Genomic DNA, 25104 nt, shown 5'->3' with positions numbered 1-25104 from the left:
ATTAGGTAAGATACAACTGGGCAAAGCTGGGCTCTTTATTTATACTACATATCTAGAACTTGTCTGTGATATAGCTTGGGCCATGAAAATCCTTATACTGTAGTAAAATGGTTCTTGTACTTAAAAGACCTGTCCTATGTGTGAAGTAGCTGAAAAATAAAGGTGCAAGAGGTATAGCCCAATGAGAAAGCTCTCACTTAGCCTTTGGTGGAAGGAGTAGAAGGGACTTGAAGTAAAAATGGGTAGGTTGTAATGCAGGATATAATGAATGTCAAGGTCAGGCAACAGTTAAGTTGGCCAATTTTTGAAAGGGAGGAAAGAGAAGTAAGTCTGGAAAGATAGGCTGGAGCCTGTCTTTAAGCCTGAAGGGCTTAAACTACTGAGCTGAGGAGTTTGTATTTTGCCTTAGAGGCAATAGAGAACAACTCAAGAGTCTTGACATGAGGCATGACATTCTCAGAACGATTTTTCCCCCCAAATTTAATTTATTTGTTTACAAGTTTTCAACAGTCACTTCCGTAACTTCCAAATTTTCTCCCCCTCCCTCCCACCCTTCTTCCCCAAGATGATATGCAATCTTATGTGGACTGTACACATACATTCCTGTTAAACACATTTTCACATTAGTAATGTTGCATAGAAGAATTAAAATGAATGGGAGAAATCATGAGGAAAACAAAACATAACACAATAGTCTGCTTCACTCTGCATTTGAGTTCCATAGTTCTTTCTCTGGATGTGGGGGGCATTTTGCCTCATGAGTCCTTTGGAGATGTTTTAGGTCTTTGCATTGCTGAGAAGGGCTAAGTCTGTCAAAGTCAGTCATCGCCTACTATGGCTGTTATCGTATACAATGTTTTCCTGGTTCTGTTCACTTCATTCATCATCAGATCACGTAAATCTTCCCAGGTTTTCTGAAGTCTGCTTGTTTGTCATTTCTATAGCACAAGAGTATTCCTTTACATTCATATACCACAACTTGTTCAGCCATTCCCCAGTTGATGGACATCCCCTTGATTTCCAGTTCTTGGCCACCACGAAAAAGAGCTGCTAAAAATATTTTTGTATGCATGGGATCTTTTCCCATTTTTATGATCTCTTTGGGATACAGCCCTAGAAACGGTATTGCTGGGTCGATGGGTATGCACATTTTTATAGCCTTTTGGGCATAGTTCCAAATTGCTCTCCAGAATAACTGGATCAGCTCATAACTCCACCAATAATGAATTAGTGTTTCAACTCTCCCACATCTTCTCCAACATTTATCATTTTTCTGTTTTGTCATGTTAGGCAATCTGATAGGTGTGCTATGGTACCTCAGAGTTGTTTTGATTTGCATCTCTCTAATCAATAGTGATTTAGAGTACTTTTTCATATGACTATAGATAGCTTTAATTTCTTCCTCTGAAAACTGCCTGTTCCTATCCTTAGACCATTTATCAGTTGGAGAATGACTTGTATTCTTGAACATTTGATTCAGTTCTCTATATATTTTAGAAACGAGGCCTTTATCACAGGCACTAATTGGAAAATTCTTTCCCAGTTTTCTGCTTCCCTCCTAATCTTGCTTGCACTGGCTTTGTTTGTGCAAAACTTTTCTATTTAATATAATCAATGTTATCCATTTTGCATTTCATAATGTTCTCTATCTCTTGTTTCTTCATAAATTCCTCCATTCTCCACAAATCTGACAAACTATTCCTTGTTCTCCTATTTTGTTTATGGTATCAGTCTTTATACGTAGATTGTGTACCCATTTGGACTTTATTCTGCAGAACTCTTAATAATTGAATGACAGTAAACAGCACAGTATGAACCAAGGTAACCATGTCTTCTGCATTATCACAGGTTATCTTTGCAAGCCTGTACATGAATACAGGAAACACTTATTACTAGCCAGGAGGCAGCACCCAATGATTGTACTTCTGGAATAGAGCACAGGAAAGTTATTTAAGGTAATAGTGAGGGGTACTCAGCACCTCCTAACTGTTGAAACTGGTCCCTGTGGTTGTACAAGGCAAAACATTGGAAGCATTGCTCTGGTGATTATAAATGGTGATTTGGGCCTAGGCCCAAAACTCTGCCTTACAACCAGAGACAACTAATCTAGTCCCTCCCCCTCTTTCTCTTTTTCCTGCCCATACCCACTTGTCCCTTTGAGTGTACGGCCAAGGTAATATTCACAGCACCTAAGAATATGCAGGTGTAGTTCTGAATCACAAAGTATAACTGATTCTCCACGTAGAATGCAGAAGAAAAACACTTATTCAGACACCAGAAAGCCAATCCATCATAGTAACCAAGAAGTTAATACACATTAGTGCTGCAGGGGACAAAGCCATTCCCAAGCATTCCCCTCCCTCCTGGGGTCTTCCTACAGACAAAGAAACACTCATGAGACTAGTTGTCTGCTTGCCTGTATCCTCTCCTCCCTCCATGTTAACTGCTCTCACCAGCTTCCTCCCAGTTGTTCTCCTACTCCATCCTTTCCGATTTCATCCCTTCAGCAAGCTCCTCCCACTACAGGCTCCATGTGACTCAGAATTCCATGTGACCCAGGCAGGTCACATTGGCCTATTAATGAATGGGAAAGATCTTCCCATTTAAATTACCATTACAGTGAGCTAAGTGAGTTCCCTCTGCTATTGGTCCACATTCTGTTCCAAACTACTTTCCTACCCCATTCCATGTTAATGTCATTCTTGTACTCCATATTTCATTCAGAATAAACTGCCAGATCTTTCTTAGTCTTGTCCTGCATTTAAAAACTGCTCCCTGCCACCAGAATCCATAAAAAAAAACAAAACAAGCTACATTGATTGATGATGCTATACGACTACAAGTCATGGAACCCCATCATCTTTGAAGACTCTACTTTGTAGGTGTCCTAAAGCCTCTGCGGGCTATAAGTAGACTCCAGTGTATTACTAATGATGACGTTAAATAAATAGCATAGAAGACATCATTACAAACTTGTAGGCAGAAAGGAGATTGCACTTGGCCCCATGTGCTCGCTTAAAAGCGTCACGCACACAGGGAATCACATTTGGCCTGTGACTCTGCTTTAATTCCCTACCAGCACCCTCATCTGTTACTGCTTTCTCATTCAAAGTTGCCTTGTGCCTGCATTTTATGAGTCTTGTGTATACTTGCATAAACATGCATATCATGTTTCCTCTTCCTCTTCTCCCTCTTTTCCCCTTAGAATGTAAGTTCTTTGAAGGCAGGGGCTGTTTTCTTTTGTAACTGAACCTACAATTTCACTGACTTAGGGAAATCCAGGGTGAGGAATCAGTGTCAAGCCCCACAATTCTCTGCAACTTAGGGGTTGTCAAGAGTTGCACGATTAAATGACGTATGACAAAGTCACAGTCAGTATGAATTACAGACTTGAAATAAGGTTTTATTGACTTTGAGACTGGCTTTCCATCTACTGCACTGAGCCAGCTTTCCAAAACCATGTTTGGATGCCACAGAAAATCATAGGTGTTATAAAGACTCTAGGACCCCTTTCATCCTTATTAAGGAAAATCCTGGTGTTCTCTCCTTTCATACAATACTTAACTGTGTTTAGTGTATAGTATGTGTTTCCTTAATGCTAGAAATTCTTCTTTCAGGGCTAAACCTTGGGTAATGTGGTTGAAGCAAGTAGGAAGCACTATAATAGCCAACTGAAAGTCCCTCTCTAAGAGTTACCTAAGAGTTACTCTAAGAGTAACTCTCTAAGAGTTACTCTCTAAGAGGGAGCTCTGATTCAGGGATTGATAACACAGTAATATCAGGGATAATCTGAAGAGCCAGATCCCAATTCCCTCTCTGGGATCCATAACATACATAGGTACTGGAAGGATGCTGCTGGATAGGATGAGATACTAAGGAGACTGAACCTTACTAGTAAGGAGAGGAGATTATGATGGGGCATGGAGCAGACTGAGTAGAAAAGATCAAGGTTAACAAATCCAGATCAGGGTAGCTACCTGTGTATCAAGATGTAGTAATTTATGCAACCAGTGTGACCAGCTGTGAGTTCTATATTTTATGAGTACATTGCCCAGACTTCTCTTGTGGGCATGTGGGTTTACATTTGTGCACATTGTTATTAGGACAATTAACTTTCTCACTCTGTGGGCCCTTCCTCTTGGACCATGATGTTCTCTTACCTTGCCTACAACCTCCACCTTAAAAAGAACACCGTCCTTATACATCATTCTAAGAAAATGGTACTGTGTTACTATATGCATTTGAATAAAAATATGCATATATTTATTTTATATGCATATTTTTATCTACCTCTCTATTTATCCTTTTATACTTGCCCACGTCTCAGTGAACATTTCTAAAAGACATTTTGAGCCAAAGCTTATGTCTTCATAAAATTAAATCATATGGACTCATGATTTTATCAGTGTTAGGAAGCTTCTGATGAAGAAATAGTCTCTACTAGTGCTGATCAGTCACTGCCTGCCTGGCACACTGAGAGGTTAAATGACTTTCCCAGGGTATACTGCCTACGTGTCTCAGGTGGAACTCTATACAAGTCTTCCTTCTATCCAATATATCATAGAATAGTTAAGTAAGAAAATAACCTATGGATTAATTACTGATATTTGTTCTATGGTTAAAGACAGTAGAAATGAACTTTTAAACAAGGTCAGGACCAAAATCGCTGTAGTCTCAAAAGTGAGGAATGGCATATTCCAAATAGGATACTCTTGAAATTTTAGGATAAAAGTTCTTTTTTAATCCTGTTGACCATTATTTTTACTTTTATAAGGAAAGCCTTTAAAAGTAAGATAGAAGCATTTGATATGCTCCATTGATTGAACAGGGTAGTACCTTTGGGAAAATCTACTGAAAAACCCTGTTGGCAGCTTGCTGACCAAGCATTAGTTTGGCCATGAGATGGAACAAGTTAATTTCCAGTTATATTCCACTTGCTTACTGTGGTACCAATAGTTAGAGATTGAAACCAGAATTAGACCCAAGTGGATATTTAAGGACATTATGGCTTGATTAGTGGAAAAGTACCTTGAAGATCACAGAGGTCTTTTTTGATCTCCCTGGAAGGGGGAGTACCCCACCAGATCAACTAGAGGTCTTTCTGTTGAATACATGGGATGCAGCAGAAGGAAATAGAAAATATGCTTACTCTTACCAACCACCTGCTTATCCTCAAACTCCCTCCCTTCCCCAACTTACAAGAGAAAAGCTAGAAAAATCAGGAAATATCTCCCCATGGTTCCCCAGTAAGGGAGGGGGAATTAATCAGCCCCTATAGAAATTCAGCCAAACTGATAGTCTCTAACAGTTTGAGTGCGAAACATTTCAGCTGTGTACCTCAGTACCTTTATTCTTCCTCTTCCCTTGTGATAACATCAAAAGACTAGGAAAATGGATCATTTTTAGCCTTGAAAAGGGTCTGAGAACTAATGTGATAGGCCACAAGTTGTTGGGTGTAGTGAAAGTAACATAAAACTGAAGAGTGGGTACTAATCCTTTTTTTCCATCCTGAGGCTTGCAAGCTTTCACACCCCTGGTATTTCCTTTCTGATCTTTCCTTCTCACCTTTTTCTCTCTTTCCTCTCCCAAAAATGAAAGGGAATTGGGAAAAACCAACTGCATAATAATACATTTATGAACCATCTTGAAACCTTGTTTTTCATTCTAATTTCCTGTCCTTTCTTCAAACTTGAATTTTACCCGAGTAGTCTCCATTATTGGAAATAGGTTATCAGCACCATCATACGAACCCAGAAGTGATTCAGGTAAGGAACCCAGATTCCCTGTGTGTGTTTTCAGTATCCTTCCCCACTCTGTTTAGGTGATAATCTCTTGATGAAGTGGTGGACATATTGATGAGACTCATTTGGTGACAGAATACCTTTTTGATATTGTTTCATTTTCAGAGAACAACCAGGAGACAAAACAATGGTCATCTGAACAGTGACTGTGTTTAGACTTGCTAGCCTTTCCCTTTTGTTTTGAATCCTTTCCTTGGTCCAGGCAGACTGAGACATGAATCAGACAGCTTTCTACTGATCTGAAGAAATTAGCTTCTCCCTTCCACCTCCTCAGTTCTTCCAAGTCCAGCACTGAAATCCTTCTGTGGACAGAAAATAGGAAAATAAGCCCTAACTCTTACTGTGGTCATAATAATAGGAGCCTGTCCAAAGAGCTAGCAGAAGGAAGGTAGACAAGCAAGGCAATACCAGTTCTACTGGGTTAAATTTAATATGTGTTTGAGATGAACAAACAAAACAGTTGATGAGCTTTTCCAAATGGTTGTAATGTTGAATAATCGTCACATAAGAGTTAATCAAGATGCAGCTCAAGTAGCCCCTTCTACGCTAAGCCTTTCCTGATTCTCCCAATGGTTAGGGTTTCCCTTCAGCCGTCTTATACGTAGCTACATTATCTTTATTTGTATTTATCCTCTTCACAGTTGTTCTGTATATGTTCATATATGTTGTTGTTAACTCTCCTGTTAGAACACGAGCGCCTTACGAATAAGGCTTGTTTCATTTATTGTTTCTGTATCCTCAGTGCGGAGTGCAGAGTAGGCACTTAATAAATGCTTTTGGGTTGATCCATTTGGGCTTGTCACTGAGTGAGAAGCCATTTCAGTAGGCTACCTCTTACTGGGGTCGTAATAATAACGCCACCCTACAATTACCTAGAATTCTTAAGGTTTGCCAAGTGTTTTAAGTTCAATTCAGTGCACGTATTGGGACAAAGACATCCCTTGTTCCCAGGAGGTTTACATTGTACTGGACACTTTCCCTGTAACAACCCTGTGAGGCAGGTAGTACAAACTCTATTATGCTTATTTTTTTAGGCTAGGAAACTGAAACAGAGGTGCTAAATGACAAGGACTAGAGCTAGGATTCAGCCCTAGTCTTCTGACTTCAAGACTACTGCTTTCTCTTGTACCACAGTTATCTTGGGATGATCCTGATATGAAAGAATCACCATCTAAGTACAGAAACGAATTTAAATCATGATCCTAGTAATAACAGCTCAGAACTGCATAGCTCTTTTCTAACAGCCCCCAGTGAGAGGACCTCATTTTACACTAAAGACACAAGGACTTAGAAGTTCAGTGGCATGCCCTGAATGGCTAACTAGAGCTGGTAAATGGCAAACCAGAGCTTGAGTTCAAGCCTCTCCCCTTCCACTCCAACTCTTGGTTTCTTTCAACTGCACCATTGTGCTGATCCAGATATGATTCAGGTAAGAAACTCAGATTTCACGTGTGTGTTTTAGATATCTAGAATTGCAAATCATGGCCCATGGCTGAACCTTTTGCAAAACAAAGTGACTTCTTTGAGGGTGATCAGTATTATTATCAGTTACAGAACAGTACAGTTCCATTAAGAAAATTACTTTCCACTCTGACCATTATCTTCCTTTCTTTAGTTTCCAGCCTTGCCTTTCTCTCTGCTGGGCTTTGTTTCTCCCTCCTGTGCTCTCCCCCACTAGTTTCAGCAAAAGATTACGCTGTTGGCATATCAAATTATTTTCACTGAAGACCAAATAAGTTTATATAAATACTACGTTCCCTTGTGCTTTCTTGGTCTAACTAGTCTGTGCTTGGCCCATTAATTGTCCTCTATGTGAAATACTTTATAATTTCACAATAATTTTCTAAATAAGTAAAAAAAATACCTACTCATACAAATTATTATTACTTCATTCATTTTTGCCAAATTCAGTCTCCTCTGTGGAGCTTTCATAGGGCAAAAAAGTAAATAAATCATCCTTTTATGTTCATGTGATATAGCTTCTCCTGGGTGAGTAAGCTCTTTCCAGTGTTATAAGTAGCACTGTTTCAGTACTTGATAACCATTGTAGTTGGTACACGTGAAGGGATGCAGATAGAAAAACATCGTTTATCCAGTAGTATCAGAACTGCCACAAACCCAACGTAAACCAAGCTGCAGGAAGTGAGGAAAATAGTTGAGAAATAGCAAAGACACAAAGATTACACATGATGTGATATAATTGATCGGTTCATTGGATAGAAGGAAGGGGGCACTTTCATTGACTGGCAAGAGCTATAAAAGCTAACCCTTACAGATACCATAGCTGAGCTGTGTGGGGAACAGGAACAGGTGAGGCAAAGGGATGAGAAAGAGAAGAAGGACAGTAAGCACAGGGAGGAGCAGCCTTTGCTGGCCTTTCTCCAGGTCACATCCAGCATCATTGGGTGGTGCCTCGAGTCTCTGTCATTGGCCTTTGTTTCTCTTCTCTCTCCTCTCCCACTTGGATTTTGCTCGTTCCTGTGGGTTCAGTGGTTCCTATGCAGATGATTCTCACATCTTAGATCCAGCCCTAATCTTTCTCCCAATGAATAGTCATACCTCACCAGCATCGCAACCTACACATTCTGTAGGCTACTCAAACTCAGCATGCCCAAACAACTGATTTTCTTTTCTCCAGACTCTTCCTTCTTTCCAATTTCCCTGTTACTTTACTTAGTCAGTAATCATTTGACATCTCTTAAATATCTACTTTGTGCTTGACACTGTGCTTACAGTGCTGGGCCTAGGAAGACTTGGCATTGAAAGCTCTGTCCAGCCTAGTCTTTCTGTATTTCTAGACTTGTTACACCTATTCCCCCTCCATGCCTTCATCTTCCTAGTCCTCAGACATCTCCATCTATCTTCCATCTCTGTGCCTTTGGAAGAGCTGTCTCCCATTCTTTGGGATGTTCTTCCGTCTCACTTCCATTTCTTAGTTTCTCTAGCTTTCTTCAAGACTCAGCTTAAATCCAGTTTTCTTCAGGAGTCCTGTCCCAGGCCCACAAGCTTCTAGTGACATTCCCTCTGAGATTGTCTCCCCCATCAGGCTGCCTTCCTTGAAGAAGATAATTATCCTCTTCCTGATACAGGTCTGGGGGCTTTATTGGAGGGCTTTAATGGAATGGAGTTCTATGGACATGTTTATAGAAATGAAGTCTTTTGGTGTGGTACAGAATCCTTTGTCTAAAAGAGATGTTTTGTTTATAAGGGGACCTTTTTCTTAGAAGAAATATTTTGAATGCTACACCTTGACTGACCTCATTATCTTCAGAAAAGTCTGAAATTATAGTTGGGTGGTGGTTGTAATGAATGGAAAAAAACCTTTTATTCTTATTGACTATGTATGTAAAGGAGCTATATTTTTAAATGAGAGTTATTATTAGTGGTTGTAATAGCAGCAGTGATAGCACCCACTCCTCCCTAGAGAAAGCTCCATGAGCAGTAGAATAGACCAGTAACATGCTAAGTTATCAAAGAGCAGCATGTTTTAGTGGAAAGAACACTGGATTTAGAATCAGGGGTCCTGGGTTCTAATCATATAGTTGTCTAAATTTATGATCCAGGTTCATATTTTGCCTTTGACACTTACTGCTTTTTTGACCTTGGGCAAATCACTTAACTTTCCTCGATCTCATTTTTCTTATCTGCAAAATGGAGAATACATGGGTGTGGAATTGTAGTAGATAGCTTCTCAGGTACATTTTGACTTTAGAACTATAATCCTTAAAATTTGGAGTGAATGAATAGGGCATAAGGATAGTATCCAGAGGAAGCAAATTGAATCTGTTTAAGGTACCAAAATTATATTTGGGGAAGGGAAGCTGACACTAGGTATTTGCCAGGTATGTTGACAGCTGTAAATAGTTTGAAAACTCTGAGGATCATAACTTAGACAAATGTTCTTTAGAAGCTGTTGTGATAAGTGTGCGTGTGTGTGTGTGTGTGTGTGTGTGTGTGTGTGTGTGTATATGTACTATTTAATCAGGAAGGTGTTTGTAATTCAGAAAAAAAAAAGATTGAGGCTCACACTTGGCCAACCCAAGTTATTCTTCCTCTTTCCCATCTCCCTTCCTGCCCCAATTAGTAAGTTTTCATTTTCTCTCCCTCCCTCTTCTTCACTAAGAATAAAACCTTGTAACAAATATGCATAGTCAAGCCATATTGATCATGTCTAAAAATGTGTGTCTCATTCTGAATGTTTAGTCTTGTCATTTCTCTGTGAGGAGGTGCTGAGTAGCATTTATCATCATTAATCCTCTGGAATCATGGGTAATTTTTTCATTGTTTAGGATTCTTAAGTCTTTCAAAATGGTTCATTTTTACAATGTTGTCGTTATAGTGTAATTATTCTCCTAGTTCTGCTCACTTTATTTTGTATCAGTTCATAGAAGTTTTCCTGTTTGTTTGAAGTTGTCCCTTTCATAATTTTCACAACACAATAGTATTACTATTATATTCTTATACCACAATTTGTTAGGCCATTTTTTAATTGATAGGCATCTCCTTAGTTTCTTTGCCATCACAGAGCTGCTATATTTTTTGTTCATATAAGACTTCTTTGATCTCCCCCCCTTTTTTAATTGGTTATTTGTTGTTTATTTAGTATTTATGGTTAGTATGACATTTGAGGAATTGGTTGCGTTATACATATACAGATCCTTTTATATAATGTGGAGATTTACAACTATTGATATTATATATACAGGCAGACAAAAATCAGGTCCTCTGGAAAGGTACATGGGGCCTTGCTATAATGTCTTAGTGGAGGGGAGCACAAAGGTAATCAATGCATCAATAAAGAATTTCTACCGTATGGTGTTTTGTATCCAGGAGTGTTGTCTTCTGGACCTATGGGAACCTGCGGCACCTACATACAAAGCAGGTAGTTTATATACTTGTGGGTCACTGACTCTGCTGGACACCAACCACTGAGACTATAAAGTCATATCCAGCATCATAGGCAAACAACAGCAGGGTTTAATAAATAATAGTCACATGGTACCATTGCCCATTTCTAACTTTAGGAAGAAACTAGAGTGCGTTCACAGGTTTTACATTTCTGGTGTTCAGTCACTCATCAGAGGAAGGATTTGACCTGTTTGAAAAGCCCATCATACGTAACCCCTTAACCACTGTCATGTTCTCTTGATTAAAGGTTTTAGAATTGCAGCTCCTTCTGGATTCCCCAAAGAGTATCTGCTCTCTTCTTTAAACAGCTCTCCATCTCTGGATTCAGGTTTACCTTCACCACATCTGAAATATCATGCTGCCCCAACACATATGGGACACTGAAGAAGACATCCTCATGAATGCCATATAGGCCCTTAATCATGGTGGAAATTGGATGCACTCTCCTCAGATTCTTCATAATGCTTTCTGCCAGATCTGCCGCAGACAAGCCAATTAAGACAACTTTCTCCCTCCCGTTGATGAGCCCCAGCCGTGACAATGACCAGTTTTGAGTTTGCAGTCACACTGTAGTCTTTGCCAGAAATAGTCTTTGGTGATTTGAGGAAAAGGCTGCCATGTTGGAGATCCAACATTCCTCCCTTTAGTTTGTCTTCTATTACATCAACTAGGGCAAGTTCATCAGCCACATCCTTTGTTAAGATACTTATGGCACATATGCCAATTGCGCCAACCCCAACAACAGTGATCTTGTTCTGGGGAACTTGGTCTTCCTTTAGGACATTCAAAATCATCTGATCCTTGAGAGTAGATGCCATTTTGGGGATATCTGGGAGATATCTGAACTCATATTGAGGTTGCTGGTCAGGCTACGAAAGTTCTGAGTTAGATGTGAAGCTGCTGCTCCCAGACTTGCACTAATCTCCCTCCTTCCTCAGGAGTTCAGTACCTGGTTTATAGTCATGTGTTCCTCCTCAAATCTTGCCCTTTTTCCTGGGAACTTCAGTATTCACATGCCTGCTCCTTCTAGTGCATTAACCTTGACCTTCCATTACCTACCTACATCTACATTTCCCCTCAGTCATCCACAGGTGTAGTTACAATTTCAACCTACCCTTCACCTTAAACTATGCCACCCTGTGTCCTTCAGTGCTTAAATTCCTTTGATCGCAGTTGCTTATCTTTCCATCTCTCTTTCTGCCTCTCTCCTAAGTCTATCCTTTGTTCTTCGTTTCCCTCATCCCTCTCTGTTCTCCCAGCCTGTCATCCCCTGTCCTGACCTTGCTTCCCTTCCTTCACTATTTTGACCCTATACTTAACCAATTCATCTTTGCATTTTCCTCCACCCTTAAATCCCTTGACTCCTTGTTTTTGACCCATTCACATTCTACTAATCCTCAGTCTTAAGTCACAATTGGCACCTTTGACTTTCTATTTCCCTACTGAAGCTGCTGAAATAGTGTGGAAAAGTTAATGCAACTGTTCTGACTGTGTCCAATACAGATTTATGTCACCTATTTTCAAATGGACTATCACTGTTGCATAGCAATCTTTTTATTTTTCCCTTTATTGACTCAGTCACTCCCTTCCCCACCCCTCATCCCCAGTGACTCTCCAAATCTTTTCCTCTCTCCTCAAGCTTCTTTGTCCTCCCACCCAGTGCAGACAACTTTCCTCCTGCTTTACTGAGAAAATTGAAGCCATCCATCATGAATTTCTTCATTTTCTCTACTCCACATCTCAACATCCCTCTAATTTTCATCCATTCTGTCCTTTCCACTAGTCTTTGAAGATGTGTCCCTTCTTTTTTGCTAAAGTTTACTCCTCTTGTGCCCTTAATTGTAATCTTCTGTCATTTCTGTGATATTGTCCTATAGATCATCTTCTTTCTCATTTTTCATCTCTTCCTGTGTACTGGCTCCTTTCCCTCTGACTACAAACATCTTCTGGTCTCCCCCACCATTAAAAACCGTCATTTAGCTCTGCCATCCTCTCAATATCATCTATTTCTCCTTCCTTTCCTTGAAAACCCTTTCTGCCTCCATTGCCTTACTGCCTACCTGCTCACTTCTCAACTCCTTGCAATCTAATTTTTGATCTAATTGTTCAGTTGAAGCTGGTCTCTCAAAGCTTGCCAGTTGTCTTTTTATTCACTAAATTTGATGACCTTTTCTCAGTCTTTATCCTCTATGATCTTACCACCTCTTTGACACTGTGGAACACTTCCCTTTTCTTGGAGATTTTCACCCACTTTAGTATCTGTACCATTTTTATCTCTTGATTCTCCCCGCACCAGTCTGCTTGTTCCTTCTCAGTTTCAGCGTAGGAATCCGGGAGGATGATGAGTCAATGATAATACCAAAGTTTTCAGCCTGTATAATTGGAAGGTGGTGGTGCCTTCAGCAGTAACTGAAAAAGTTACGAAGAGAGATAGATTTACAGGGAAAGATCACAAGATAACAGAGCAAGAATTTAAAGGGACCTCACATGGCATGTGGTCTGCTCCCCCATTTTACAGTTGTGAACGTGAAGTTGTATGACTAAGATCATGCAGGTAGTAATTGTCAGAGGTGGGATTTGAACCCAGGTATTTTGGCTCTGGAGATAACGAGTTGTAGATGTTTCGTGTGAGATGTGCATGCTCTGTCTTTCCTTTCAATCTTTCTTATTTCTCTTGATGGTACCACTATTCCCCAGGTCACCCTGGTTTATCCCTACCTTGATTGACTCTTCTGTCTCCCTTGCTCCACATCCAATCAATTGCCTATATTTGTTGGTTATACCTACACCATCTTTTGTATCCGTTGTATCCATTGTATCCACCCCTAACAAGGTGACTACTTCCTTAACTGAGGCTCTCATTGCTGCTTGCCTGGACTAGTGTAATAGTCTCCCCATTTCTTGTTTCTCCTCTTTCTAATCCATCCTTCACAGAGCGGCCGAAACAATCTTTTTCTCAGACATACATCTAACCATGTGACTCCTCTGTTCAGACACCTTCAGTGCTCTTCTGTCTCTTAGGAGAAAATGCAAACCATTCTGTCTGGAATTTAAGACCTTCTCCAATCCCAGTCCAGCTCATCATTCTAACTTTATTTTATGTTATTCCTTTTGAGCTGTCTGTGTTCTGACTATGGGCCCCAAACCCAGTAATCTACCCCCTACTCCTCCATTCTCATGGGCTGTCCCTTGTCCATGGAATCCCCTCCCTCCTTATTTGTTTCTGTTTTATTTTTCTAGGCTCAATTATCCATGACTTCCCTCCTTCAATCCCAGTTGTGGCATACTGCTTTTTCATAATTACATATTTTTCTGTGTAGATGTTGTACACCTCCCATCAGTCTGTGTCTAGTGGGATTTGTCTTTGTATCTCTAGTGCTTTGCGTACAGCATATAGACGTTCAAATTTAATTGTCTAAATTGAAAGAGAAAAGCCAAAGAACCAGCCTTTTAGGTTTAAGATAAGCATTATGTAGAATTAACTTGCAAACATTCAAGTATTACAGTGGAACTATATATATATATATATATATATATATATATATATCTTTCCTTTAATAATATGGTAGGATTAAAATAATCCATTATTTTTTAATTTGCTAACTCTTTTATATTTGTTTCTTTCTTTTTTTTTTTTTTTTTTTTATAATAGGGGGTCTGGATCTCATCTTCATGCCAGGTCTTGGATTTGACAAACATGGCAACCGCCTGGGAAGGGGGAAGGGATACTATGACACCTACCTGAGGAAGTGCTTGCAGCACCAAGAAAGAAAACCTTATACGATTGCTTTGGCTTTCAAAGAGCAGATCTGTGATGCCGTGCCGGTGGGAGAAAATGATATGAAAGTAGATGAAGTACTCTGTGAGGGCCAGTGACCTCTGTGGTTCCCAGTGACAGGGCTATGGAATGGTCTGAGTAAAATGATACACGTTTCTTGTCTCCTTTCCAAAAATCAGTTGCAGCTCTATCCTTGTATCATTAGGAACTGGATTGACTTTGGTGTAATTAGAAAGGATTTAGTATGAAATATTAGTTAAAAATCTTTAGCAATGTGGATAAAAGAACATTAGTTAAAGGTGAACATTGCATTTAGTGATTTTTCTTCCTAATTTCCTGGTCTTAAAATGACAGGTTTTATATTCCCTTTGAAATGTAAATTATGAATGAGATTCTGTGGTCCACCTTGCATGATGAAGAGAACTTAACCTCCTTTAGAACAAGCCTTTTGCTATATTCTCACATGTCCTGTAATGTCTCTGCTGCAGTGCCTAAGATACATGGGAAGATCTGATAAATATTAATTGCTTTGTTGATGTTTGTTTCTGGTTCAGACTTTAGAGAAGGCAAATAGTACTCATCCCGACTTTATTAATCCTTTTCTTTGTTCACCCAACCTGAAATTTGGGTTTAATACTTCATAGCTTTGGTGGGTTAAAGTGACGTAGGATGCAACAAAAATTGCTCTTTGGTTTTGCAGCTTAATATAATTCACCATGATAAGTCCCTAAATGCCTCATTATAGGAAAGCTGCCTATTAGTATCTCTAGATTCTAATGCCAAGTTTTGGTGTTATAGTGATTATAAACTCAGCTCCATTTATTTGGGATTTCTGACTTGGAAATAAAATTTGCCTTAGGTGGAAAGTTGGCTGATGACATTTCACCTGGGGAACAGTATCTTCTTTGGTTGTGGTAATAACTTAAAAGTGACATTATTTGAATAATTTGTTCATAATGGCTTAGAGAATTGGGTGAGATTTGAGACTTCATGTAGAAAGAGCACAGACACATTGCAAAGAAAGTCAAGTAGGCTACAAAGAATGAAGAAGGTAGAAGTAACAGGGTGGGGGAGTGGGTAGGGAAACTACCTGTGAGCTATAAGGACAAATACTATGTTGGTTAAAAAAAAGTGATTCAACACTATTTGATATTTTGAGTTATTTAGACTATAAATATTAATGTTAACTACACTGTAATTATAAGTTTCAATACTGATGCTTTTTTATAATTAAAACTTTTTGCTATAGAGTGAATCTGGATTTTTCATTGTTGCTTTAATTGGGTGGTTTGTGGTTTTTTTTGGCGTATGAATGGAAGTTTTTTTTTTTTACATGAAACCATGAAACTATTACTTATAACATACATTAAAAAGGAATATAATCAGACAGTTTACTTTCAAAATTTGCCTGTGTGTCTGTGTCTCCATCTGAGCCTCTTTCTGTTGTCATATGTTTTTAATGATACAATTACCATTTCTTCTTTTTCTTTTTTTGTCATCTATATAACAGTTTCTCTGAAATTAAAAAACAACAACAACCATTTCTTTTATTCTTGTGAATAAAGATAGTGAAGCAGAAGAAATCCAGCACTTAACACAGTGACTGGCATATATTAATCACTTAATAAATGTTTACTGACTGACTGACCTACTGCAATCTGCCCCTTGATCCCTTCTCACAGTAGGTAATATGGTCCATCAGTGTTCTGATGTAGTGATGAGTAATTGTATTAATCTAGTTCTTAAGTTTTTGAAGTTGATTTTTAAAAATACCATTTTAGTTGTTCTTGTAGTTGTACTTACTTCATAATTCATATATTTTTTCAGGTTTCTATGAGTTAATCCTATTCATAATTTTTATGCTATAATAGTATTTTGTTACATTCATATATCATAAATTCCCTAGTTGATGGCTGCCCCTTAGTTTCCCATTCTTTACTGCCCCAAAATAAGGCTGCTATAAACATTTTTTGTACATATGGGACATCTGTCTCTTTGTTCTCTTTGAGCTTTACATACCTGGAAATGGAATTGCTAGATCAAAGGAATTTATAGTTTGGTGACTTTTTGAAGTAGATTTCCAAATTAGTTTCCAAAATGGCTGGACCAAGTCACAGCTTCACCACCAGTGCATTAGTGTGCCTTTCCCAGCCCCTCCAACATTTGTTATTTTTCATTTTTGTCTTTTTTGCTAATTTGATATGTTTGAGGTGGAATCTTAGGGTCATTTTAATTTGTATTTTTATTCTTATTTGGAAGGTTTTTTTAATATGACTATTGATAGCTTGGATTTCTTCCTCTGAGAACTTTTTATTCATATACTTTAACATATCCATTGGGAAATGGTGTGTGTTACATTAATTTTGAGAAATTGGTATAATTTACCAGTATTTTTTTTTCATATGAACCAGCCCCCGTAGTTGTAGATGTACATAATTTTTCTTTTGTTATAACCTCTTTAAAAGTTGGTGTCTTTAATGTAGTAAGTGATACTGATTATAACCTCATTGGCTGTTCATCTTTTTACATACATGACCTGTCTGCACAGCTCAGGCCCATGTATGTAGTGCAAATATCAGTGGACTTAGGACCCTAGAGTCAGAAGTTTGGGGTTTGTGGTAGAAATTCTAGAATGGATCATTATAGAGATAGTTGTGTGTTCATCCTTCATTGCTGAAGAAGACCATGCTATCAGAGAAATAATGACATGACTTGCACTTGACTTTGTTTTGAGTGAGGGAGGGCTGTGCAGGTCACCAGCCTCACTTCTCCTCCAAAGCCATCTGAATCCAGTGACCAGATATTCATCAGGATGACTGGAGATGACCCAGGATGAGGCAGTTGGGGTTGAGTGACTTGCCCAAGGTCACACAGCTAGTGAGTGTCAAGTGTCTGAGATGAGATTTGAACTCAGGTCCTCCTGACTCCTGCACTGGTGCTCTATCCACTGTACCACCTAGCTGCCCCATGGAGATAGTTAATGTACAATTAGAAAATGAAATGACAATTACAAGGAAACTAGCATGGTATCATCAAGAGCAAGTCATAACAGACTAATTTTATTTTATTTTTTGGATGGGATTTATAAACTGGCAGGTCAGGGAAATATTAATAGATTTTAACAAAGCATTTAATAATAACAACAATAGCTAGTGTTTATGTAATGCTTGAAGCTTTGCAGTGCCAACCTCATTCTCCCAGAATCAAATAACCAGTAAATGGCTGAGCTCAGATCTTCCTGTTTCCAAAGCTAGCAGTCTATCCACTACACCACAGGTATTGAACTTGGTGACTGGAGGTGTGTCCTGAGTTAGTTTAAAATGTAGTTGGCAAATATTTAACAAATATACAAAAACACAATACTCTGGGGGTTTATTAGCATCTGTCCTACCGGCTCTATGGGGTTGCCAGGAGGCTCAAATGAAATAATGTATAAGAAAGCAATGAGAAAACTTTCGGGTGCTATCCACATGCAAGAGATTATCACAGTCATATACCAATGGTACTGTTACTTACCACTGTCATGTGGTGGGGCCATATCTCTCTGACCTTCACTTTCTTAATCTGTAAAATAAGGGCTTGAGGTAGATGATCTTCCAGGTCTAACACTGTAATTCAGTGTTGAAGCACTCAGTACAGTGCCTTATACATAAAAGGTTAAATAACTGGTGAAATCTTACTTTCACCAAGCTGCATACATCATGTGCTTCTCCCTGTGATGTGCATTATACACACAGTTAAGTATTCAATGAACAGGGCTTGAATTGTTGGATGAAGTAGATGAGGAGACATGATTTGACCCCTGGTATGACCAATCTTATATGCTTCCCCAGTGGAAATAGTGCTGGATTTAGAATCAAAAGACCTGGATTCAAAATCTGTCTTAGTCACTAATTCTGTGAGTTTGGGCAAGTCATTTTACTTTAACCTCAGTTTCCTTACCTGTAAAATGAATGCAGGTAGAGAAAGAGAGCACTCAATGACCTTTATGGTCCCTCAATTTATGATCCTATGATCTTATGAATGGCAATGTTCATTATATTGATTATTTTATGGGAAGAGTTAGGTATCTTGTTGGGGCAATGTAACTGTCAACATTTTTTCATGAAACAGTGGGTCCTCCCTCGTGCATCTGGTGTAACAAATAGAATCAGTGATACGGAGCTCAAGGTACTCTACCCTTAGTGAAATTACATTCCCACTGGGGATTAGTGGTATTTTTTCAATGCTGAAATGAAAAGGTATACAATATACTATATATGCAGAATGAATACATTAAAGGAAAATATTGTATCCAGTTTTGCTGCCTATGGAAGATAGATGATAAATCATCCTTTATAATCTGTAGCTGACGATTTCATTTGCTTTTTAATGTTTACTGATCTTTTGGAAATGCAGGAAATTCACATAAAGCAAGTTGCTTGATGAACTTTAATCTTATCCATAATTGGATAATAAAACTGAGTATGTACAGTAATTAAAAGTATTGTGATAAAAGACGCAATCTGCAGTTTCATATATAGCCATTTCTGAAAATTGTTAAGTTCATCTCAGGTCATGTACTGGTGACACTTAAAAAAGAAAGGTAATAGTGCTTATGAAATGAGATTCAGTATCAGTGATGTCCCTGGAATCAGGACAGATTTTAAAGACTATGCCTAACAAAGCCCACTCTCAAAGAAGAGTGAAAGGATGTGCTTTTAGAGATGTTTGCTGGCTACCAAGGAAATAGTCTATTGCTGTCTATTTCTGCACATTTAGCACAAATATCCTAGTGGAGCTTAGAGGGAATGTGAGTTTGATAGTCCAATCTCTACTTTTTTGGCTTCTCTAGTAATGTTTATCATTACTGTAGCCAGTTTTCATAGGTCTCAATCTTCCCCTGTTCCACTTTGTTTACCCCAACCCTCTTACTCCAGTTTTCCTATTCCCTCAGAGCCCTAGGTGCCAGTGCACATTATCTGGCTCTCTAGCTCCTTACCCCTCCAGGTTTAACCCTGCAGATATCCCATGGCCATCGTAAGTCACGGTGCTGAACTGTTGGTTTGCCTGAAACCTTCCTACCAACCCATTGCCAATCTGGACTAAACACTTGTCTGTTTTACTGTGGTCATGCTGCATTTCTTTGGTCCCAGCCCCAGATCTGTTCTTGGCTTTCTCCCAGATCCCCCCAAGATACAGGTTGCCTCTATGCTAACCTGCCTAACGTAGTTGAAGTTGTTGTTCTGTCCCCAGAATCAACATTTTCTCCTATCCACATGCATGTAGGTGCCAACAGCTTCCTGTTCCACAACACTAGCAAGAGGCCAGTAGTTTTTAATTTCTGGTTAAAGTGTCTGCCCCAGGACTTGGACCTATTACAGAAAAGGGTAATTAAAATTCAGGCAGCACTAGAATGGGAAGCAAATGTTCGGGAGAGGTAGTAGATGGCACAGCCAGCCATATATCTGAACATATCAAATACAACCAAACTATCTACTCAACTGGATTCCACCCTGTGGGAGAAACAGTCCCTGGATTTATTTATCCAAAGCAAGTAGAACCCTTGATGGATAAAACTGCATGTGACCTATGGGATTATCTAATCCAATGCTGTCTTTTTATCGATGAGGAAAGTAAGGACCAGAGATAGGATCAGATAACCAATTTGTGATAGAACCTAAGTCTCCTGAGTCTCAATCGAGAATTTTTTTTTCCATTGCACATATCCCCTCTTTCTCAATTTAACATCATTAAGACAAGTGAAGTAGGTCATTTATAGGACTACTTACATATGCTCTGCAGGGCAATTAGTCAGTGTTGGGCAGTATAATGTAGCACCCACAGCTTTCTGTTTTGTCTCCTTGTCAATGGATCTATTCTTTGACATTTGTTTCATTCATTTTCTCTACCATGATCTCCCCAGGTCTATATGTGGTACCCAGTTATGCTCGCAGAGAACTCCTCAATTCCTTTTCTCATATTCTACTCTAGTCCCCTATTGACTACCCAATTGTGTCAGAGTGATTTTGATGGTTCCTCAAAAGGTGGGAAGGATATTGGGAACTGTTGACAGTAAAGTCATTGGATAGAGGGAGAGAGGAGACAATACTATTGGCCACATTCTCCTCCTTTGGGAATCTCTTTAAGGAGAGGAGGAGTCAATTGTCAGCAACAAACTGAGAGACTGACCAAGTCTTCACAACCTACTGGTGGTAACAGTAATTAATAATAATAATGATAACTAACAATTACACAGCACCTAGTATATGTCAGGCATTGTACCTTTAAGAACTTTACATATAGTATCACATTTCAATCAATCAGTAAACATTGATTAATTACCTCCTATGTGCCAGGCACTGTGCTAAGTGCTTGGGATACAAAAAGAGGCAAAAGACAGAGCCTGACTTAAAGGAGTTGACAATCTAATGGGGGAGACAATGTGCAAAGCAAGCTATATAAAAGATGAACAGGAAATAATTAATGGAGGGAATTAGAATTAAGAGGTGTTAGAAACTGTAGGAAGTGAGATTTTAGTCGGGATTTAAAGGAGGCAGGGATGTCAGTACTCAAAGCAGAAGGAGAGCATTCAAGGTATGGGGGATAGTCAGAGGGAAGGTTCAGAGCTAAGAGGTGGAATGTGTTGTTCATTTAGCAACCAGAAAGCCAGTGTCACTGCAGCAAGATGTATGTTTTGGGGAGGAAGGTATAGGAAAATTGGAAAGGTAGGAGGGGGTTAGGTTATGCAGGGCTTTGAATGCAAACAGAGCATTTTGTATTTGTTCCTGGGGCAATAGGAAGCCAGTAGAGTTTATTTTGGGGGGGAGAAGTAACATGATTGCACCTACTTTAGGAAAATCACTTTAGTGGCTGAATGAAGGATGGACTGGAGTGGGGAGAGACTTGAGGCAGGCAGACCCACCAGTAGGTTACTTCAATAGTGCAGTTGTAAGGTGAGGGAAGACTGTACCAGAGTGGTGGCAGTGTCAGAGAAGAAGAGGGAGAGTGTTTAGGAGGTGTTGCAAAGGTGAAATCAATAGGCCTTGGCAACAGATTGGATTTCGGAGATGAGAAATAGTGAGGAATATAGGATGACCCCTAGTTCATGAGCCTGAGGGACTAAAAATATGGTGGTGTTCTCTACAGTAATAGGGAAGGTAGGAGGTTAGGGGGAAAATAAGGAGGAAATGTAATGAGTTATATTTTGGACATACATTTTTAAGATGTTCACTGGACATCCATTTTGAGATGTCTGAAAATAGTTGCATAGGTGGGATTTGTGAGTCATCATCTTAGCAATGGTAATTAAATCCATAGGAGCTGATGAGATCACCAAGTGACTTGTAGTGTGGAGGGAGAATAAGGCCCAGGACAGAACCCTGAGGATCACTTATGATTAGAGGGCGTGATCTGGAGGAGGATCTAGGGAAGGAGAGAAGAAAAAATGATCCTATAGGTAGGAGGAAAACCAGAAGAGGGTGAGAGCCTGAAAACTAGCAAAAAGACAGTATCAAGGAGAATGACCAGCAGCGTCAAAGCCTACAGAGAGGTCAAAGAGAATGAGGACTGAGAACAGGTCATTGCAACAACCCTCCAAGGAAGGGACTCTTATTATCCCCATTTTATAGTTAAAGAAACAGGCAGGCGGAGTTTAAGCAGCTTTCCCAGGATCACGTAATTGGATTAGAACTCAGGTCTTTCCTACTTCAGGCCCAGTACTCTATCCACTGTACCGCCTAGCTACCTCAAAGAATACTGGACTGGGATAGCTCTACTGTGGCGTCTGTTTTCCTTGTGAAGAAGCTGCTTACCCTTAACCAAACTGCTTAGCCTCCCTGTGTTTCATTTTTATCATCTATAAAATGAGACAAAGATTAGGTGATCTTTAAAGTCTAGCTATTACAAATAAAAAAATAAAAAATTCAAAATGCTGTGTGATTGCATTTAACGTCTTAGGTCAGGCGAAACCTGACAACACTAATCACATGAATGGCCAGTACTCCTCAGACCACGTCTATAGAAATTAAAGTGGCTATTTGTGGCCATTATATGCACCAAAGCAATGCTGCTTTTCCCCTTATAATGCCCAGATAATCATGGATTCTTTCTTTGCCTGAATTACCTGGATAATTGTCTATTCTTTCTGTGTCTTTTTTTCAGGACCCAAATTTAGGCCAGTGTGGATAATTTGGGGAGTTTTAAATTTCCCATTTACGTAGCAACACCCTATCCTATTTTGGAAGAAATGATAAACCCCTCTGGGCCATTGATAGCTTTCCTACTATCAAAGGAAGCTAAGATCCTGTGTTGTCTCCCCAGTTCTTCCATATCTTTAACTAAGGTCCTGGAGGCCTGGGATACCCAGAAGGGGAAAGTCCAGCTACAAAGTCTCAGTTCATCAAGCAAGAGGTTGGTCAGATGATGAAGAAGGGAAATTGCCAGAACTGTGGGCAAAATATAAGGCAAATACGGGCCCAAGGTAGATGTGACCCAGTAATATCTGGACTTTAGGTGCAGAATTCATACACAGTTTGTCAAGCTACATGTAGTATGCATACCTGTATTTTTAAGCCCCTTGTATGATAATTCTCAGCCCTTTCTCCCTGTTTCTTGGAGTAAGTTTCAGCTTTGAACAGCTCCAAATGAACTGTTTGAGTTGCAGTGAACAGATTCTTCAATTAGACATTGCCAAGGCTATGTGGACACATGAAGGAAAGCCAATCATCTGGAAGCATGGTGCCCCTACAGCCTTTTTGGCTTCATATCTCACTTCCTAGCAAAAAACATTTGTACCTCTGAAATTGGAATTCAACCTAATAACCAAGGAACAAATACGCTAGGGTGAAAAAGGAACTTTTTTTAAGTGGAGTCGGTTTTCTAAATGTATTTTACCCATAGGAATGGCACGGTGAATGAAGTTGGATCCATTTCTTGAATGGAAAAGTTAAGAACTTGTCCCTTCCCCTGTTTTCCTGACCTTGACATGTAGTCGAGACACAGAAACTCATAAAAACACAGTGAGATGTAAGACACATAGGGATACAAACAAAGGAAGGTACAGATATATACAGCCACTGAGCTGGAGATGTAAACAAAAGGGAAAAGACATGCATACTTATATTCATATGTATATATATATATATATGTGCATACACATATATACATAAAAGAAAATGAAACTATTCAACAAATATTTATTGTGTACAGACATTGGGCTAAGTAGGGATACAAAAACAAAAAAAAAAAACAGTTCTCATCAAAGAGCTTGTGGGGGAAAGGGGAAAAATGCAATGGGTTCTTAGGTACATCAATACAAAGTGATTGATTAGGTGGAGAACCTTCAGCCTCAAGGCTCCATGTGGCCTTCTAAGTCCTTGGGTGCTGCCTTTTGACTGAATCCAAGTTTTACAAAACATATCTTTTTATTAAAGGGATTTGTTCTTTGGAGTTTGGATTCAGTCAAAGGACCTCATTTGAGGATCTAGAGGGTCTATGAGGTTCCCCACCTCTTGTGGGGAAAGTGAAAGCACTGGTGATGAAGGGGATCAGGAAAGATTTAATGGTTAAAAGAGTGGAACCTAAGGTGAGCCTTGAGAAAAGGCAAGGACTGTGAGATGTAGAGATGAGGAGTGCATGACAGTTATGGAGAATAGCTAGGGAGATTATGTGGAAGTGCAAGGTAGAATGTTGAGTATGGAATAGTCAGTTTTATTGTGTGTGGAGCATGTGAAGGTAGTATGGTATAATATGGGGCCTTAGTTTCATGAAGACCTGCTTTCAAATCTCACTTTTGTCACAATCCTGTTGTATGGCCTAGACAAATCACTGAAGCTCTCTGTGTCCCCAGGTAACTTTCTGAGACTTTCAGGTTGCAGTGGTAGAGGTAATCCCTCACCAGGAGCTTGCTACATATAAAGGTTAAGGAGGAAAAATAGAATTATGTGGGGAAAAGTTCTGGAAAGGTAGTCTGGAACCAACTTGTGATGGGTATTAAATACAAGGCTGAGGAGTTGCAGCACCTAGAGTAACAGATTTCAGAGCTGGAAGGGACAACGGGGGGTTAGGAGCTCTTGACCTTTTTTGTGTCCTGAATCCCTTTGGTAGTCTGATGAAACCAATGGACCTCTTCTTCCCAGAATAACATTTTTAAATGCATAAAATAAAATACATAGAATTACAAAAGGAATAAAATATATTGAAGTATAGTTATTAAAATATTTTTAAAAAGTTAATGGACCCCTAGTCCTAACTCTAGTCCAGTTACCTTATTTTGTAGTTGAGGAAATTAAATCCTAGACAGGAAATAATTTGCTCATGTTCACACAGTACGAAGAGAGACAGATTAACTCAGAGACCCTGATCCCCAAATTCTTACGGATGAGGTTTCTTAGACTGATGTTCTCATCTTGGAGCCTAGTAGGATTTTGTTATTGAGGATCGTTAAAACCAAATCATGCCTTTTTTTCCAATAGGTATGGACATGGTAATGAGTCCTAGTAACTCTCTACTGCGATGAATTAAATTAATCAGAGGTCCAGCTTTCACTCATGGGATGGTTTCTGAACCATAACAAAACACTGTAACTTAGATTCAGTGTAAAGTAGATTTCCATTGGGACTTGTTAATGGAGCTGTA

At 39.2% G+C, this 25104-nt stretch overlaps 1 protein-coding gene and 1 pseudogene across 1 annotated transcript in view; one reads left to right on the top strand and one right to left on the bottom strand.

Moving 5' to 3' along the window:
* Window positions 1–15742, top strand: part of MTHFS (methenyltetrahydrofolate synthetase) — a 104904-nt gene extending 89162 nt beyond the window's left edge. Inside the window, exon 3 of the mRNA XM_072618916.1 lies at window positions 14362–15742. Coding sequence (XP_072475017.1) covers window positions 14362–14585 — 224 coding nt within the window. The 3' untranslated portion in view covers window positions 14586–15742. The remainder of the gene's footprint in view (window positions 1–14361) is intronic.
* LOC140521910 (U6atac minor spliceosomal RNA) lies at window positions 3452–3560 on the bottom strand (annotated as a pseudogene).
* Window positions 15743–25104: the final 9362 nt, after the last annotated feature.

Source organism: Notamacropus eugenii, chromosome 1 (assembly GCF_028372415.1).
Source record: "Notamacropus eugenii isolate mMacEug1 chromosome 1, mMacEug1.pri_v2, whole genome shotgun sequence".
Lineage (NCBI taxonomy): Eukaryota > Metazoa > Chordata > Mammalia > Diprotodontia > Macropodidae > Notamacropus > Notamacropus eugenii.
This window is presented reverse-complemented; position numbering and strand designations above follow the sequence as displayed.